This window comes from Drosophila sulfurigaster, chromosome 2L (genome assembly GCF_023558435.1).
Source record: "Drosophila sulfurigaster albostrigata strain 15112-1811.04 chromosome 2L, ASM2355843v2, whole genome shotgun sequence".
In the NCBI taxonomy this organism is placed as follows: Eukaryota; Metazoa; Arthropoda; class Insecta; order Diptera; family Drosophilidae; genus Drosophila; species Drosophila sulfurigaster.
In genome coordinates this window covers 9,886,560-9,902,598 of record NC_084881.1, presented here as the reverse complement: position 1 = coordinate 9,902,598, position 16,039 = coordinate 9,886,560, and the positions used below count along the sequence as shown (strand labels likewise).

Below are 16,039 nucleotides of genomic sequence, written 5' to 3'. Positions count from 1 at the left end.
GCCTCGGTTGTCGTTTTGTTTGTTTTTAATAAAAAAAAAAACAAAGCAATTTAAAAAACAACTTAAAAGGTTGAGCCTTCAACCGCGCTGTAATTGTAGCAGTTGGTATATATTCCGTTTGTTTTCGCAACAAGATAGTATATTTTAAAATTGAGCTTGCGGTCACGCTGCTCATCACTAGGCAACCCATAAGTCTCACACATATACAAGCATACACAACACACACGCAGTTGTTGTTGTGTCGCGTCGCGCTAAAAACACGAAACGAAAGAAAAATGTTGAAAATTTCAACAAAGCTCGCGCCCAGTGAAATAAATTCCAATTGGTGCTCAATGAATAATGTGTGCTCAAATGCTAACTTCTTAAAATGTATGCGATTGAATTACGAACGGCGTCTTTATGGCATTTAATTCGTAATTTCGAATATAAATGACATTTCGATACATACACATACACATATGCATCAATCTTAAAAGAGGGGCAGAGAACAGTGAAAAACTGGTATATAAAAGACGACGCCAAATGAAAAAGACAGGGCGAGACGGGTTGAGCGAGAGAGAAAAAGAAAAAAAACAATACGCCACCAAGCAGCAGTAAAAATTAAACGGTGTAACAATTTGCCAAAAAACAAATACAATTATTTATCTCGCTCGTAATGTCACAACACAACAATCCCCCCCCGCATCATCATCACTACTACCAGCAACAGCAGCAACAATTACAACAGCAACATCACCACCATCAGCAGCAACAACATCACCACCAACAACAACAACAGCTACAACATAAACAAATACAGCAGCAACACAATTGGTACTCACATGTTGCTTCCTACCCTCCCCACCATTCGCAGGCCGCCGCAGCCTTTGCGGAGCCCTGCAAAGCCAACAGCAACAACAATAACAACAACAACAGCATTATGAATGCATACGGCTCTGGAGTTGTTGCAAGTGGCACGCAGGCAACGTATTATGGGGCAGCAGCAGCAGCTGGTGGTGGGGTGGGATATAACCTTGAGGCCAATACTGTTGCCTATGCGCACAACCAGCTGCTGCAGTACCAACAACAACAACAACAACAGCAGCAGCAACAACAACAACACCAGCAGCATCAGCAACAACAACATCATCTGCTCAATCAACGCTCTTCTTATCTGCCGCATGGTTCAATGCATAGCTCTTATCCTTATATCAAGAGCGAGCCATTGGAGTTGCCCGATGATAGACAACGACAGCCACAACAACAACAGCAGCATCATCAACAACAACAACATCACCAGCAACAACAACACCATTTCCAAAATCCTATGGCACCGCCGCCAGCTCCCGCCAATCATCGTCACAGTCTCGATGCCAGCGGTGAAATGATAATAAAATGTAAGTATCGAGAGCTTTACGAATATCGATAGCGCACACGCACACACACTTTTCGCCGACTCTAACATATGCATACAAAGCCAACTCACACGCATAAACGGATGTAAATGCAAAACACAAACAGTGTAATATGCATTTGTGGTACAGAGACACACACTCGCTTACACAAGCACACGCATACACAGCAAACAATAACTGACAGAGAGTGTCAGTGAAATTCTGTATAAGAGACTGAGACTGAGACTGGGAATATTGCGAGGCCAAATTTTCCTTCTATATAGCGTAAGTAGCCGTAGTAATTTCAGGCTCCGTTTTTGGCGTCGCCGAATCAATAAAACGTTTAACGTTTTGTAGCGCTTCTGAAATGTGCTGAATTGAATTGTGTTGAGTTACGGTGAGGCTCTTGCGATTAGTTCGTTCGGTTGTTTTTCGGGTTTCTCTGTATCTGTAGGTCTGTTTCCAAGTGCGTTTCGTCGTCAAGTTCTATGTGTATCTATTATATATATATAATGTAGGTATAACAAACATTTATGTGCATTTTATACTTACTATAGATAGATGCTTCGTTATATTACCGGCTATAACCCTAATGTTTATATACACACATTTCCTTTCTATTGATGGAATTTTGATTGCTTCAGTATGCGAGTGTGTTTGTGTGAAACTTTGAAGTCTTGATTCTTATGTAACGAGTTCGTTTCCCAACAGATTATAAACTATGTATAAGTATAGAATAGAATTACAAAGGGCGGGGCAACTAATATCCAACGTAGCAAAATGATGATATAATGCAATAGACTATCCACTTATTTAATAAAATAAAACAATCAATCTTATATACATATATCTTTCGTTTTTCTTTCTTTTTTTTGTATTTGATTTGATTATGCTGAGAGAAAATTAGAAATTTCATATACACTCTTGCTTGCTGTTATCTCTGTATGCTTGCTTATCACAGCAGTTGTGTGTTGCCCCGAGAGAAGAACTCGACACAAATATTTCTTATACTCCTCTCATATGTATAAGTGTAAAAACCATGGCAACAGAAAAAAGTGAAATAAATAATATCTGAAGTTCTGGAAATATTTGTGGTTGGTTAGTCTTGCAGTATCATTCATTCTATTAAATTGTAATTTATTAATGCGCATCTTCTGTAGTTTTTCTTTTTTTTTTTTGTGTTCGCCATATTTTCTTCATCTTCATTTTATTCTGTTTGCTGTGCGCAATGAAAATATGGTATAGAATTTGTATTTTCACTTTAATCTTTTTTTATTAGTTCTTCATGCCATTCTTTAAAAAAAGTACAAAAAACAAATAAACGAAGATAATCTCTTATTTCAATCAATATTTGTGCGAGTCTAAAGTTTATTCATTATGCATTAGCGATTATTTTTTCACTACACGTAAAATTTTTGCTCACAAGATTTGTGTCGATAAGAAACCGAAAATAGATTTCTATATTTAAAATTAATTTTAAGTAAAGTGCACAATCACCCAAATGTGAACAAAGTTCAATAAAGAGTTGAGATCAATTTTATGGCATAGAAATTTAAATTCATAATATAATAATAATAATAATGGATATAATTGTTTGTTTTGTTTTTCAACAGCGGAACCCATTGACGAACATGCCTACAAATCAAACTATATCGATGATAATACGCCATTTGTTAATTTTAGTAAATATCCCGAATTCGGCGACGATATGCTGAGCCCGAAGGTGGAATTAAACATCAAGGACGAGGGTTATGGCAGTCAAAAAGTTCCCGTAAGTTGTAAATACAATTTTTGTAAATAACTAGATTACTAATATTTGTTATTTTTTAGAACCCGCTTAGCTATCCGCGGCGCAAGCTGCAGACGGATCGCTCATCGGAAAGTCTTCCCATATGCCAGCGTTGCAAGGAGGTGTTCTTTAAAAGATCGATCTACTTGCGACATGTGGCCGAGAGCAGTTGCAACATACAGGAGTATGACTTCAAGTGCAACCTCTGCACCATGTCCTTCATGACCAGCGATGAGCTGCAGAAACACAAGCATCTGCACAGAGTGGACAAGTTCTTTTGCCACAAATACTGTGGCAAGTACTTTGATACAATTGCCGAATGCGAATCGCATGAGTACATGCAGCACGAATATGAAAACTTTGTGTGCAACGTAAGTATTACAAAGAATGTTTTGTATTCTCATTTATTAATCGTTGTAATTTGATTTTGCAGATGTGCTCCATGACGTTTGCCACGCGGGAACAACTCTATGGTCATTTGCCGCAGCACAAATTCCAGCAGCGTTACGATTGTCCCATTTGTCGCCTGTGGTATCAAACTGCTATGGAGTTGCACGAGCATCGTTTAGCGGCGCCGTACTTCTGTGGCAAGTACTACGCACCCGCTCAATCGGCAGTTCATCAGCAACAACCACAGCAGCAACATTCACATCAACAGCATCAGCAGCAGGCAAACTACAAACTTCAGGATTGTCACATGGGCACCATTGAAAGTAAGTCGATGAAATACAAGGAATACTGCCCTTATCAGAGTTATGGTAGATTAGTTCGGATTTGGTTAGGGAGATATTCAAATTGCTGCCGATAAAGTAAAATACTTTGGCTCATAGAAGATAAAGGCTTCAAATTCCATGATCAAGTTCAATAGCCTTGGCCTTTTTTCCTTATCAGGATTTGATATATGTACTATTTTCTTTTTTGTATACAAACTCGGTTATCTTAATTAAAATTTTATGCTAACTTAGATAAAGTGCTGTCTAATCTGAATAGATTTTTTGTAATACTTTAATAAAATTCAAATTGAAGTACTTTCCTATATAATAATAGAGAAAGCATTCTTAAAATTATTTCTCTTAACCTAATTTATCAATAATTGGAAGTGTATTTGCCTCTTTAATAGCTTGGTTTAATTTGATACATTTATGAAACAATTTAAATTGTTTAAGAATTTTTTCTTAATATACTTTAATTGCATTGTTGTTACCTAACTATGGCTATAGGACAACCTAATTAGAATATTAGTTACTATACAACAAAAGAGTGTCTATCTATTTGGGTACCTGATAGAATTCTAAATTCATAGGTTCCTTTTCAATTAATTGTGTTCCTTTCTTGCAGTGCCTTCGCCGCAACACAAAACTAATACATCATCAGCAAACGCATTGCCGGCAACAGCAGCGCTCAATTCGTTGTTGCAACAGCGTCAAGCCAATGCCGATAGTGCCGCATTGTTTGCCTCCACGCTGAAGAACGAGGCGAGTGTGAAGCTGGAGCGAAGCTACAGCAATTCAACGAGTGAATCTGGTTACAGTCTACACGATAATAGTAGCTACAACAATGCCTATGGCAGCGACAACTCGATTCATGCGGCAGCCGGAGGCGGTGGTGGCGGCGGCTCTGGTGGTGCCATTGGAGGTCCGCAGGCGCACTCTTCCACGCTGGACGACTCAGAGGATGCCCTCTGCTGTGTGCCTTTGTGTGGAGTGCGCAAGAGCACCAGCCCAACGCTGCAGTTCTTCACGTTCCCCAAAGACGAAAAGTATCTGCATCAGTGGCTGCATAATCTCAAGATGTTTCACATTCCGGCATCGAGCTATGCGAGCTTTCGCATTTGCAGCATGCACTTTCCGAAGCGTTGCATTAATCGGTATTCATTGTGCTATTGGGCGGTGCCCACATTCAATCTGGGCCACGACGATGTTGCCAATCTGTATCAGAATCGCGAGCTGACCAACACATTTACCACCGGCGAGGTGGCACGCTGCAGCATGCCCAACTGCACCAGCCAGCGGGGCGAGAGCAATCTCAAGTTCTACAATTTTCCCAAGGATATCAAGAGTCTGATCAAATGGTGCCAGAATGCCCGTCTGCCCGTCCAGGCCAAGGAGCCGCGTCACTTTTGCAGTCGCCACTTTGAGGAGCGTTGCATTGGAAAGTTCCGGCTGAAACCGTGGGCAGTGCCCACCTTACACTTGGGCGCTCAGTACGGCAAGATCCATGACAATCCCAAGAATCTGTATGTGGAGGAGAAGCGTTGCTGCCTTAACTTTTGTCGTCGCAGTCGCTCGTCCGACTTTAATATGTCGCTTTATCGCTTTCCGCGCGATGAGGTGCTGCTTCGACGCTGGTGCTATAATCTACGACTCGATCCTTCCGTCTATCGCGGCAAGAATCACAAAATATGCAGCGCTCACTTCATCAAAGAGGCTTTGGGACTACGCAAACTCTCGCCGGGTAAGAGAAGACCATATGTAAAATATTTGATTGAAGGTTGCTTTAAAGTCTTGTATTGAGAGAATTTTTTTAACTTCAGAAAAAAATAACCAAAAAAATGTTATACAATTTTATAAATTGATAAACCCGAGTTTTCTTGATTTAAATATGAAATTTAAGATTTTGAAACTCTTTGAAAAATGTACGACAAAGTATACTAATTGAATTAAATTGAATTCGCGTATATGGAAATAGAAATTTTTTGAAGTATCGAAAGTGAATCTTTCCCAGGCAATCAAAATATTAATTAAGGTCCTTAAAAATAATATAATTTCTACTGTAATTGAACAATCAATTCTTATACAATATCTTTCTTGCAGGTGCCGTTCCCACGCTGCATTTGGGGCACAACGACACGTTCAACATCTATGAGAATGAGCTGTGGCCACCACCGACGCCATCCACGCCCACCAACCACCATCAGCAGCAACTGCAGCAGCATCAGTTGCAGCAACACCAGCAGCAACAACAACAGCATCACAAATATCAACGTCACTCGGCAGCCTCAACATCTTCTTCAGCCAGCTCATCGCACTACGTGGATGCTGGAGACATGGGTGGATCGTACATGGGCATGGGCAACTCAGGAGGCTCTTCGTCCGGCCTGAATGTGAGCGACAGCATGGACGTGTGCTGTGTGCCCAGCTGCGAGAGCAAGCGGCACAATAATGAGAACATCACATTCCACACGATACCGAGGAGACCCGAGCAGATGCGCAAATGGTGTCACAATCTGAAGATACCCGAGGATAAGATGCACAAGGGAATGCGCATCTGTAGCCTGCACTTTGAACCCTATTGCATTGGCGGTTGCATGCGACCGTTTGCTGTGCCCACGTTGCAATTGGGCCACGACGACGAGGACATTCATCGCAATCCGGATGTGATCAAGAAGCTGAACATAAGGGAAACCTGTTGTGTGGCTGTCTGCAAGCGTAATCGCGATCGTGATCATGCTAATCTGCATCGCTTCCCCAGTAATGTGGCGTTGCTGACCAAGTGGTGTGCGAACCTGCAGCGTCCGGTGCCGGATGGCACTAAGCTCTTCAACGATGCCATCTGCGAGGTGCACTTCGAGGATCGCTGTCTGCGCAACAAGCGGCTGGAGAAGTGGGCAGTGCCAACGTTGATACTCGGCCACGAGAACATCGCTTATCCGCTGCCCACAGCAGAGCAGGTGGCCGAGTTCTACGCTCGACCCAGTGCACCCAACAATGGCGAGGAGCAGGGCGAGTGCTGTGTGGATACATGCAAGCGTAATCCCAGTGTTGATGACATCAAACTCTATCGCCCGCCTGAAGAGTCGCAAGTGCTGGCCAAATGGTCACACAATCTGCAGCTGGACGCGGCGAAGTTATCCAGCTTGAGGATCTGCAATCTGCACTTTGAGGCGCACTGCATTGGGAAGCGGATGCGTCCCTGGGCGATACCCACGCTTAATCTGGCGACAAACATTGAGAATCTCTACGAGAATCCCGAGCACCAAATGCTCTACAAGCGACGTACGCATCTCAAAACCAAACGTGCCGCTAATCACGAGGCGGGTGGCGTGAAACCGACCTGGGTGCCACGCTGTTGTTTGCCACATTGCCGCAAGGTGCGTGCACTGCATAATGTGCAGCTGTATCGTTTTCCTAAGCTCAACCGCTCCACGCTGGCCAAGTGGGCGCACAATCTGCAAGTGCCGCTGGTGGGCAGCGCCCAACGACGCCTCTGCTCGGCGCACTTTGAGCCGCACGTGCTCAGCAAGAAATGTCCGGTACCGCTGGCTGTGCCCACGCTTGATCTGAACTCACCACCTGGCTACAAGATCTATCAGAATCCCGCAAAGCTCAAGGCCAACAAGTTGTGCCTGCAACGCGTCTGCATTGTGGAGAGTTGTCGCCGGCAACGTGGCCAGGGCGTGCAGCTCTTCCGGCTGCCACACAATCCTACGCAGCTGCGCAAATGGATGCACAACATACGCATGCGACCCAGAGGCGCCATGCGGCAACAGTATCGTATGTGCTCCATTCACTTTGAGACGCACTCCTTCAATGGCAAGCGATTGAGTGCGGGAGCCATTCCAACGCTCGAGTTGGGTCACGATGACGACGATATCTATCCGAATGAAGCGCAATCGTTTGTTGAGGAACACTGCACTGTTGAGGGCTGTGAGGCGTCCAAGGAGCAGCCCGATGTGCGACTCTTCCGCTTCCCCACCGACGACGAAGATCTGCTGTGGAAGTGGTGTAACAATCTCAAGATGAATCCCGTGGATTGCATTGGTGTGCGCATCTGCAACAAGCACTTTGAGCTGGACTGCATCGGACCCAAGCATCTGTACAAATGGGCGATACCCACACTGCATCTGGGTCATGACGATGAGCAGATCGAGCTGATCGACAATCCCAAGCCCGAAGAACGCTATGTGGATCCCGTGTTCAAGTGCTGCGTACCGACGTGCGGCAAGACGCGCAAGTTCGATGAGGTGCAGATGAATAGCTTTCCCAAGGATCCGAACATGTTTCAGCGCTGGCGACACAATTTGCGACTGGAGCATCTCAATTTCAAGGAGCGCGAACGCTACAAGATTTGCAATGCACACTTTGAGGACATTTGCATAGGGAAGACGCGGCTTAACATTGGCTCGATACCCACGCTCGAGTTGGGACACGAGGAGACGATGGATCTGTTCCAAGTAAATCCCGAGGAGCTGCAAAGCAATCTCTTTGGACGTCAGCGTCGAGTGAATTCTTCGTTGGGCATGAGCATCAAGCAGGAGGACAACTCGGAGGTGGACGAGGACATTAAGCCTGACTTGAATATGTTGGAGGCAAAAGACACAAATATCGCACAGGTGAGTGAACAATTTTACGGCAGAATCATTGATAATAATTACACTCTTTTTTGTGCAGGTAAAGATAAAGCGTTCTCTGGCGGATTACAAGTGCTGTGTGCCAGACTGTGGACGCAGTCGCTTGGAGCATGGCGCTCGCCTGTTTCCCTTCCCCAATGGCAAGCAGCAACAGAGCAAGTGGCGTCATAATCTTCGTCTGCAGCCCGATGAAGTGGATCGTAGCACACGAGTCTGCAGTGCACATTTCAATCGTCGTTGCATCGATGGCAAGCAGCTAAGGAGTTGGGCCATGCCCACACAGCAGCTTGGTCATCAGGAATTGCCCATCTATGAGAATCCAAAGAATATACCGGGCTTCTTTACGCCCACCTGTGCGCTGGCTCATTGTCGCAAGCGTCGCAGCATTGACAACGATCTGCGTACTTATCGCTATCCGCGTAGCGAAGATCTGCTCGAGAAAGTGGCGCGTTAATCTGCGATTAACGCCGGATCAGTGTCGTGGACGCATTTGTGCGGATCACTTCGAGCCCATGGTGCGTGGCAAGCTGAAGCTGAAGACGGGCGCAGTGCCCACGTTGAAGTTGGGCCACAACGAAGGCGTTGTCTTTGACAATGAGGCTATCAAGGCGGGGCTGCAGCAAGAAGCGGAGGAGGGTGGCGATCAGGAGACCAGCATGGAATCGCTGGTCAAAGTGAAGCAGGAGAGACTCGATCCGGAAGAGGAACAAGCTGATGATGTGGACCACGAGCAGCAGCACGACAACGACGAGGAGCAGGCAGATCATGGCTACTTTGATCCTCTAGAGCTGGTCGAGACGTTTGCTGAGCAGCACAGCGCCGAGGATGAGGACGAAGTCAATGACGACGATGACGAAGATGAAGATGAGGATGAGCCGGGCGACGATGATGAGCTGCTCCTACCAGACACACCGCCTGTGAAGCGACTGCCGCCTTTAGTGCTGCCGCCGCGGCGCGAAAAAGCCGTGAACAATGTGACGCCCATCTGCTGCCTGAAACACTGTCGCAAGGAGCGCACGGCCAGCCATCAGCTGAGCACCTTTGGCTTTCCAAAGGATCGGCAACAGCTGCTCAAATGGAGCGCCAATCTACAGCTATCGCTTGACGATTGTGTGGGACGCGTGTGCATCGAACACTTTGAGTCCGAGATGCTGGGCACACGCAAGCTGAAGCAGCATGCTGTGCCCACCTTGAATCTGGGTCACGCAACGCCCCTCAGCTACAGTTGCAATGGTCAGGCATTGAGCATCTACGATGCACAACCGCAGCATTCGGTTTTTCGGCTTTGGAGCCTGAAACATTGCCGCAAACGGAAGCATCCAACGGAACCGCCGGATCAGCATCAGAAGCAGCGGCAGCTGGATCAGAAACCCACAACGATGATGACTAAGCGACGCTGTTGCCTGCCCAGCTGTGGCAAGCAGCCAGAGGTGCATGGCGTGCAATTGCAGCGGCTGCCCAGCAATCGCATTCAGCTTCGCAAGTGGCTGCACAATCTCAAGCTTCCTCCAATGCTGGACAGCAGTCAGGCGCGTCTCTGCAGCGAACACTTTGAGCCGGAGCTGCTAGACCATGTGGAGGATGCGGTGCCCACACTGCGACTGGGACACGATGACACGCACATCTATCGCAATCGTGGCAACATCGCGGCAGCCTCCACGTCAAGTGCCTGCTTGGTGGCCAGTTGTCCGTGTGCTCGCCTCAATCTCTATCGCTGTTACGATCTGCCCGAGCATCGTCTGGTCCAGCAAGCTTGGCTGCAGTGGCTAGAGCTGCCGCTGCCCCAACAAGCCAGTGATGGCAAGCTCTGTGTCATGCACTTCATGCAACTTTTCGAGCAGGTGCCGCTGCCCGCGGAGTTGCCAGGCTCGGTGCTCCGTCAACTGCAGGAGACTTATGATCTCATTGCAGGCTCCACGATGGCCATGAAGTTGCGCTGCGCTGTGCCCGGCTGCTACTCGAAGTACACGGACAACATCAGGCTGACCAAGCTTCCCATGTGTGCCGGCATGTGCTCCAAGTGGGTGCACAATACCAAGATCAACTACGATGCAACGCGTCACTATGTCTATCGCATCTGCATGCTGCACTTTGAGTCTCGCTGCTTGGGCCCTGTGCGTCCCAAGCTGTGGGCGGTGCCAACTCTGCACTTGAACCACAACGATGCGAATATCTATCGAAACCCGAAGTTGGATGGGCAATTTACGTCAGCTCCAGCGCCGCCTCCTGTGCCCATTGCCATGACATCGTCGGTGCCGGTTGCTTTGACAGCGTCGGTGCCCGTTGCTTTGACAGCGTCGGTGCCCGTTGAGTTGCCGCTGCGCATCAAGACGGAGCTGGCTTTCAGTGGCAGTCCCAGTGCCAGTGCAAGTCCCAGTCCGCGTGGCAAGCTGCGCTTCTGCTGCATCCCCAGCTGCTTGCAACAGGCTACGTCGCAGACGCGACTCTTTCGCTTTCCCACCGCTGAAACGGCGCTGCTCAAGTGGCTGGTGAATACGCAGCAACAGCCGCGTTTGGTGGATACCCAGCAGCTGTTCATTTGTCAGGATCATTTCGAGGAGGAGGCCATCTGCAAGAAGCAGCTGCGCAGCTGGGCGGTGCCCACATTGAAGCTGGGCCACGACGGCCACGTCATACCGAATGCCAGGCACAATGGCAACATTGCCGACAGCCAGGAGAACAAGCAGACGTTGCAGTACATCTGGGAAAACTATTGCTCCGTCTTGAGCTGCTTCCAGCCGCGTAGCGAGGAATTGCGTCTCTACGCTTATCCCACGGATCGACCCACCATTCGCAAGTGGGCGACTAACTGCAAGCATCGTTCCATGCAGGCCAGCAGCGATGGCTTCCAGGTGAGATTATCGGTTATAGATTCTTTACGAATTGATTTATTTATTTTTACAAAATTGTTAATTTAACCTCAACTGTAGATTTCAATTTCAATTGAAGTTAGTCGACTAAAAAAAATATGCATTAACTTTACGTTAAATTAAAAATTTGAAATTCTTTAAAAACAAAATAAAAGATCGGTGCTAGAGCACCTTGTCTTATTTGCTTCTGTTTAGTCAAATAAAAGATCACAGTCACAGATAGACTAGACCGTTTTTTAGGAATAATAATATATTCAAATTTATATAAAAGTTAAATTCAAAATAATGTAAGCTCTAAAATATAAATCAAAGATCTTAGTCATCAAAACAGTTTAGTGAATATCAAACCTGTTGCACATTTTCGTTTTCAATTTTAGTTTATAAACTTAAATTTCATTTTCAATTATCTACTTTAAAAATAAACAATTTAATTTATTCGATAATCATTTAAATTCTGCTTTTAGGTCTGCCAACTGCACTTTGCACCACACTGCTTTGACCGGGAGTCGGGCGAGTTGAAGGAGGATGCTGTGCCCACGCTGGAACTGAGTCGATGCCTAAACGATGTGCACTGCATCGTTGCTGGCTGTGTGAAAGACGAGGATGGACCGCGTCAACGCTTCTACAAGATGCCCAAGCGCAGTGCTCAACTGCTTAGCTGGTGTCACAATCTGCGTTTGGATGCGGCAACCATGGGCAGTGGGGAGCATCACGTCTGCGATCGCCACTTCGAAACGCAGTGCATCAATCAGCAAAAACTGCTACGACCCGGCGCACGTCCTACTCTCCACCTGGGCCACGAGGAGCCCATTGAATTGATGCCCAATCCAGCGGAATGGGATGCAACGGATGCTGCGGCTGCTGTAGACAATGTCTGCTGTGTGCCCAACTGCGGTCTGGCCAAGGATGAGGAGGAGGATGTGCAGCTGTTTGCCTTCCCCAAGCTGCGGTCGCTCGCCGAGAAGTGGCTACAGAACATACGCCTCGAAAACATAAGTCGCGAACAGCTGATGCGCCTGAGGATCTGCGGCGCACACTTTGATGATAGCTGCCTGGAGAGCAACGGACGTCCACAGCTGGGTGCCATGCCCACGCTGCAGCTGGGTCACGAGGACAACGGGAACATTCATCGTAGCACAGATGCTGCTGCCGTTAAGGCTAAAAAGTTCTGTAATCGAAGTGGCTCCAGTTATGACTGCTGCTATCCGCAATGTGTGGAGCTGCAAAAGAGTTACCTAAGGATTAGCTACGATCTGCCACAATCGGAGGCACTGCGTCTCAAGTGGTTGGAGTACATGGGTCTGGAAAAGTCGGAAGAGAAGCTTTTGAAGTTGTGCCCGCTGCACTTGGTGCTGCTCTACGATCACAGCGTCGAACACTTTGCAGAGGAACACACGCCCGAGCAGCAGTTGGATGCCAACTACGAGGACAGTCGGAACAGTGTGCGATTGCGAGTCATCAGCTGCGCGGTGCCCGGCTGCCGTACGCTAAAGCCACGCGATGGTGGCATACTTTATGGATTGCCACAGCGTCGCGATGTGCTTGAGATGTGGCTGCACAACATGCAGCTGGTGTTCTATGAGCAGCAGCGTTACATGTACAAGATATGCAGCAAACACTTTGAGCCCTGCTGTTTTATGGACAGCACGCGACGCTTGAAACCGTGGACTATGCCGACGCTGGAGCTACCGCCGCGCGATGCGGAAGAAGCACCCATTTATCCCAATCCCAGCGAGCAGGAGTGGCAGCGCATGAACGAGCTGCTGGCGGTAGAGCAGCTGCAACCGCAACCAGAGGAGCAGCAGCATCCAGAGGAGCTATGCAACTTACTGGAGCCAATTGTGAAGATGGAGCACATTGAAAGGGACGAGGATGAAGAGGAACGTCTCGAGTATCAAGAGCAGCAAGAGGAAGAACTGCAGCCGGATAATGCTGATGACAACTCACAGCAACCGCTGGCGCTTGAGGTGCTGCTCGAGGTGGGTCACGTGGAAAAGTGCACCACGTATGAGCAAATGGACAACGAGGCGAATCTGAGCTATGCCGAACAGCAGCAGCATCTGATGCACGGATATGGAGCAGGAGCGGCTTCAAGTGGTCACTTGGGCAGCAATGGATTCAAGTACACCGCGCGTCATTGCAGCGTACAGGGCTGCGATGTGACTGTGAACGATGTGAATGGTAACATTAAGCTGCACAAGTTTCCCACCTCGCTGGATGCCATGGAGAAGTGGAAGCACAACACCCAGGTGGAAGTGGATCTGAATTACTCGTGGCGTTTTCGCATCTGTAGCTATCACTTTACCGAGGAATGTTTCCATGGTGCTCGCATCAAACGCGGTGCTATGCCAACGCTTAGTTTGGGGCCGCGACGACCGCCCAAGATCTATGACAATGAGTTTGGCACCACTCTGCCGCTCCCGGAACCGGAACAGCTGCAGCTCAGCGAGGAGAAACAGCTGTCCAGGCCCATAAAGGACAGCGATATTAGTCTTCGGCTGCCGGAGCCGGCGCCGCCGCGCAAGTCGAGCAAATTCTGTCAGGTCGATGGTTGCCCAAATCATTTGACTAGCGAGAACTTGACGCTACACAAATTTCCACATGATGTGGACATGTGCGCCAAGTGGCAACACAATACGCAGGTGCCCTTTGATCCCGAATATCGTTGGCGTTATCGCATCTGCAGCGCCCACTTTGAGCCCATTTGCCTGTTGAACATGCGACTGTTACACGGCAGCGTGCCCACCTTGAAGCTGGGACCGCGTGCGCCGCGGGAGCTTTTCGACAGCGACTTTGAGGCCATTAACTTGCGGCTGGACAAGCAGAAGAACAGCAGTGGCGAACAACAATTCCCCATCAAACTGGAGCAGGACTTTCAGGAGGAGGAGGAAGCGGAGCTGAGCTATTTGGTGCCCGAAATGCAATTGCACGAGGAGATGGAGCAGGCGCACGTCAGATCGAGCAACTGGGAGGAGCTGCGCTTGCCTAGCATCAAGCAGGAGGCTGAGGAGCAATCAGTGACCAGCTACAATCCGGTCAAGTCGGGCTACGACAAGTGTTCGCTGGTGCATTGCCAGCGTCAGCGTTCGCAGCACGGTGTGCACATTTACAAGTTTCCACGCTCTCGCCAGCAGCAGCAGCGCTGGATGCACAATCTGCGCATCAAGTACGACGAGCGACGGCCCTGGAAGACGATGATCTGTAGCGTACACTTCGAGCCCAGCTGCATACGGCTGCGCAAGCTCTGTTCGTGGGCAGTGCCTACTTTGGAGCTGGGCGATAATGTGCCGCTGGAGATCTATACGAATGAGCAGAGTCGCCAGCAACTGGAAGTAGGCAGCGATTGTGAGGATATGCCGTTGGAGGATGGCTACGAGGATGACGATTACGATGATGATTTGGCCCAGCAGATGGCCAATGAACCGCTGGTAAAACGCGAGCGTCGCTCACGTCTCGATCCCTTGCCGCCGGGGCAACTGCCGCCTTGGAAGATCAAAGTGTGCTCGCTGCCCTATTGTCGCAGTCCGCGAGGCGATGGCATCAAGCTGTTTCGGCTGCCCAACAACACCAGTTCCATACGTAAGTGGGAGCAGGCGACTGGCATGCGTTTCACCGAAGCGCAGCGCAATACGAAGCTCATTTGCAGTCGGCACTTTGATCCGCAGCTGATTGGAGTGCGGCGTCTCATGTACAACGCAGTTCCGACGCTCAATCTGGGTCCAAGGAGTGGAGAGAGTTCCGCTGCGTTGCTGCCTGCTGTTGAACCACGCTGCTGTATGCTCGATTGTCAAGCGAAAGGCAAGGATGCCAAGCTGCACAAGTTTCCTAGTGGTAAGCTATAAGCAAATTGCCAGCTAAAACCTCAAACTAATGTCAAATCTTTATTCTTTTACAGATCCCATGCTGCTGCATCAGTGGTGTCATGCACTGAATCTCTCAGACATTCAACGCTATCGTGGCAAGCACATTTGTGTGCTACATCTGCCCGCCAAGACACCCAATTGCATTGTTTGCGGCATTGAGCAATTGCAGTTGCCACTCCTCGACTTCCCAGAGAATCGCAATCTGCGTGCCAAGTGGTGCTATAATCTCAAAATCGAACCCATTGCCAAATGGGACAACTCACGACAGATATGCAGCAAGCACTTTGAAAGCTACTGCTTTACTCAGCCAGGGCAACTGCAACCGGAGGCTGCGCCAACGTTGCATTTGCGGCACAACGATAGCAATATATTCCTAAACGATTATGCCATAACAGATGACAGTAAGATGCTGCGCATTAAGGATGAACCGCTGGATAGCGACGATCTGATGCTGTAACAAAAAACACAAAATTCAATAATAATACTAGGAATACAGGAGGAGATTAGTCAGGCTGGAAGGAAAGCATTTGGAATAGCGTGTCATCATAAATATATACTTATGTGTTAATCAGAACCCCATGTGTATAACCCACATCATTTTAGCCTAGTTGTTTAGACCGAGATGAGACAATTACACAAATAAGTTAAATTATCAGTCGTCTACTGTTTATAGTGTGCTACTATTATGCATAGTAGTTAATCTAATACTAATTAATGTAATCCAGTGATTTTTAATGCGTTTTAAAATGGCAAGTGAAGACACTACAGAATATAGGAGTTAGATTAGAAGAGAA

At 47.8% G+C, this 16,039-nt stretch overlaps 1 protein-coding gene across 1 annotated transcript; it reads left to right on the top strand.

Moving 5' to 3' along the window:
* The first annotated feature begins 194 nt into the window (after positions 1–194).
* LOC133850313 (uncharacterized) lies at positions 195–15,976 on the top strand. Its single transcript, XM_062286368.1, is given in 10 exon segments — positions 195–1,376; positions 2,987–3,144; positions 3,204–3,533; positions 3,596–3,875; positions 4,501–5,616; positions 5,976–8,494; positions 8,553–8,951; positions 8,953–11,364; positions 11,847–15,213; positions 15,278–15,976. Coding segments are annotated over 10 exon segments (11,727 nt in total). The 5' UTR covers positions 195–655; the 3' UTR covers positions 15,703–15,976.
* The last annotated feature ends 63 nt before the right edge of the window (positions 15,977–16,039 follow it).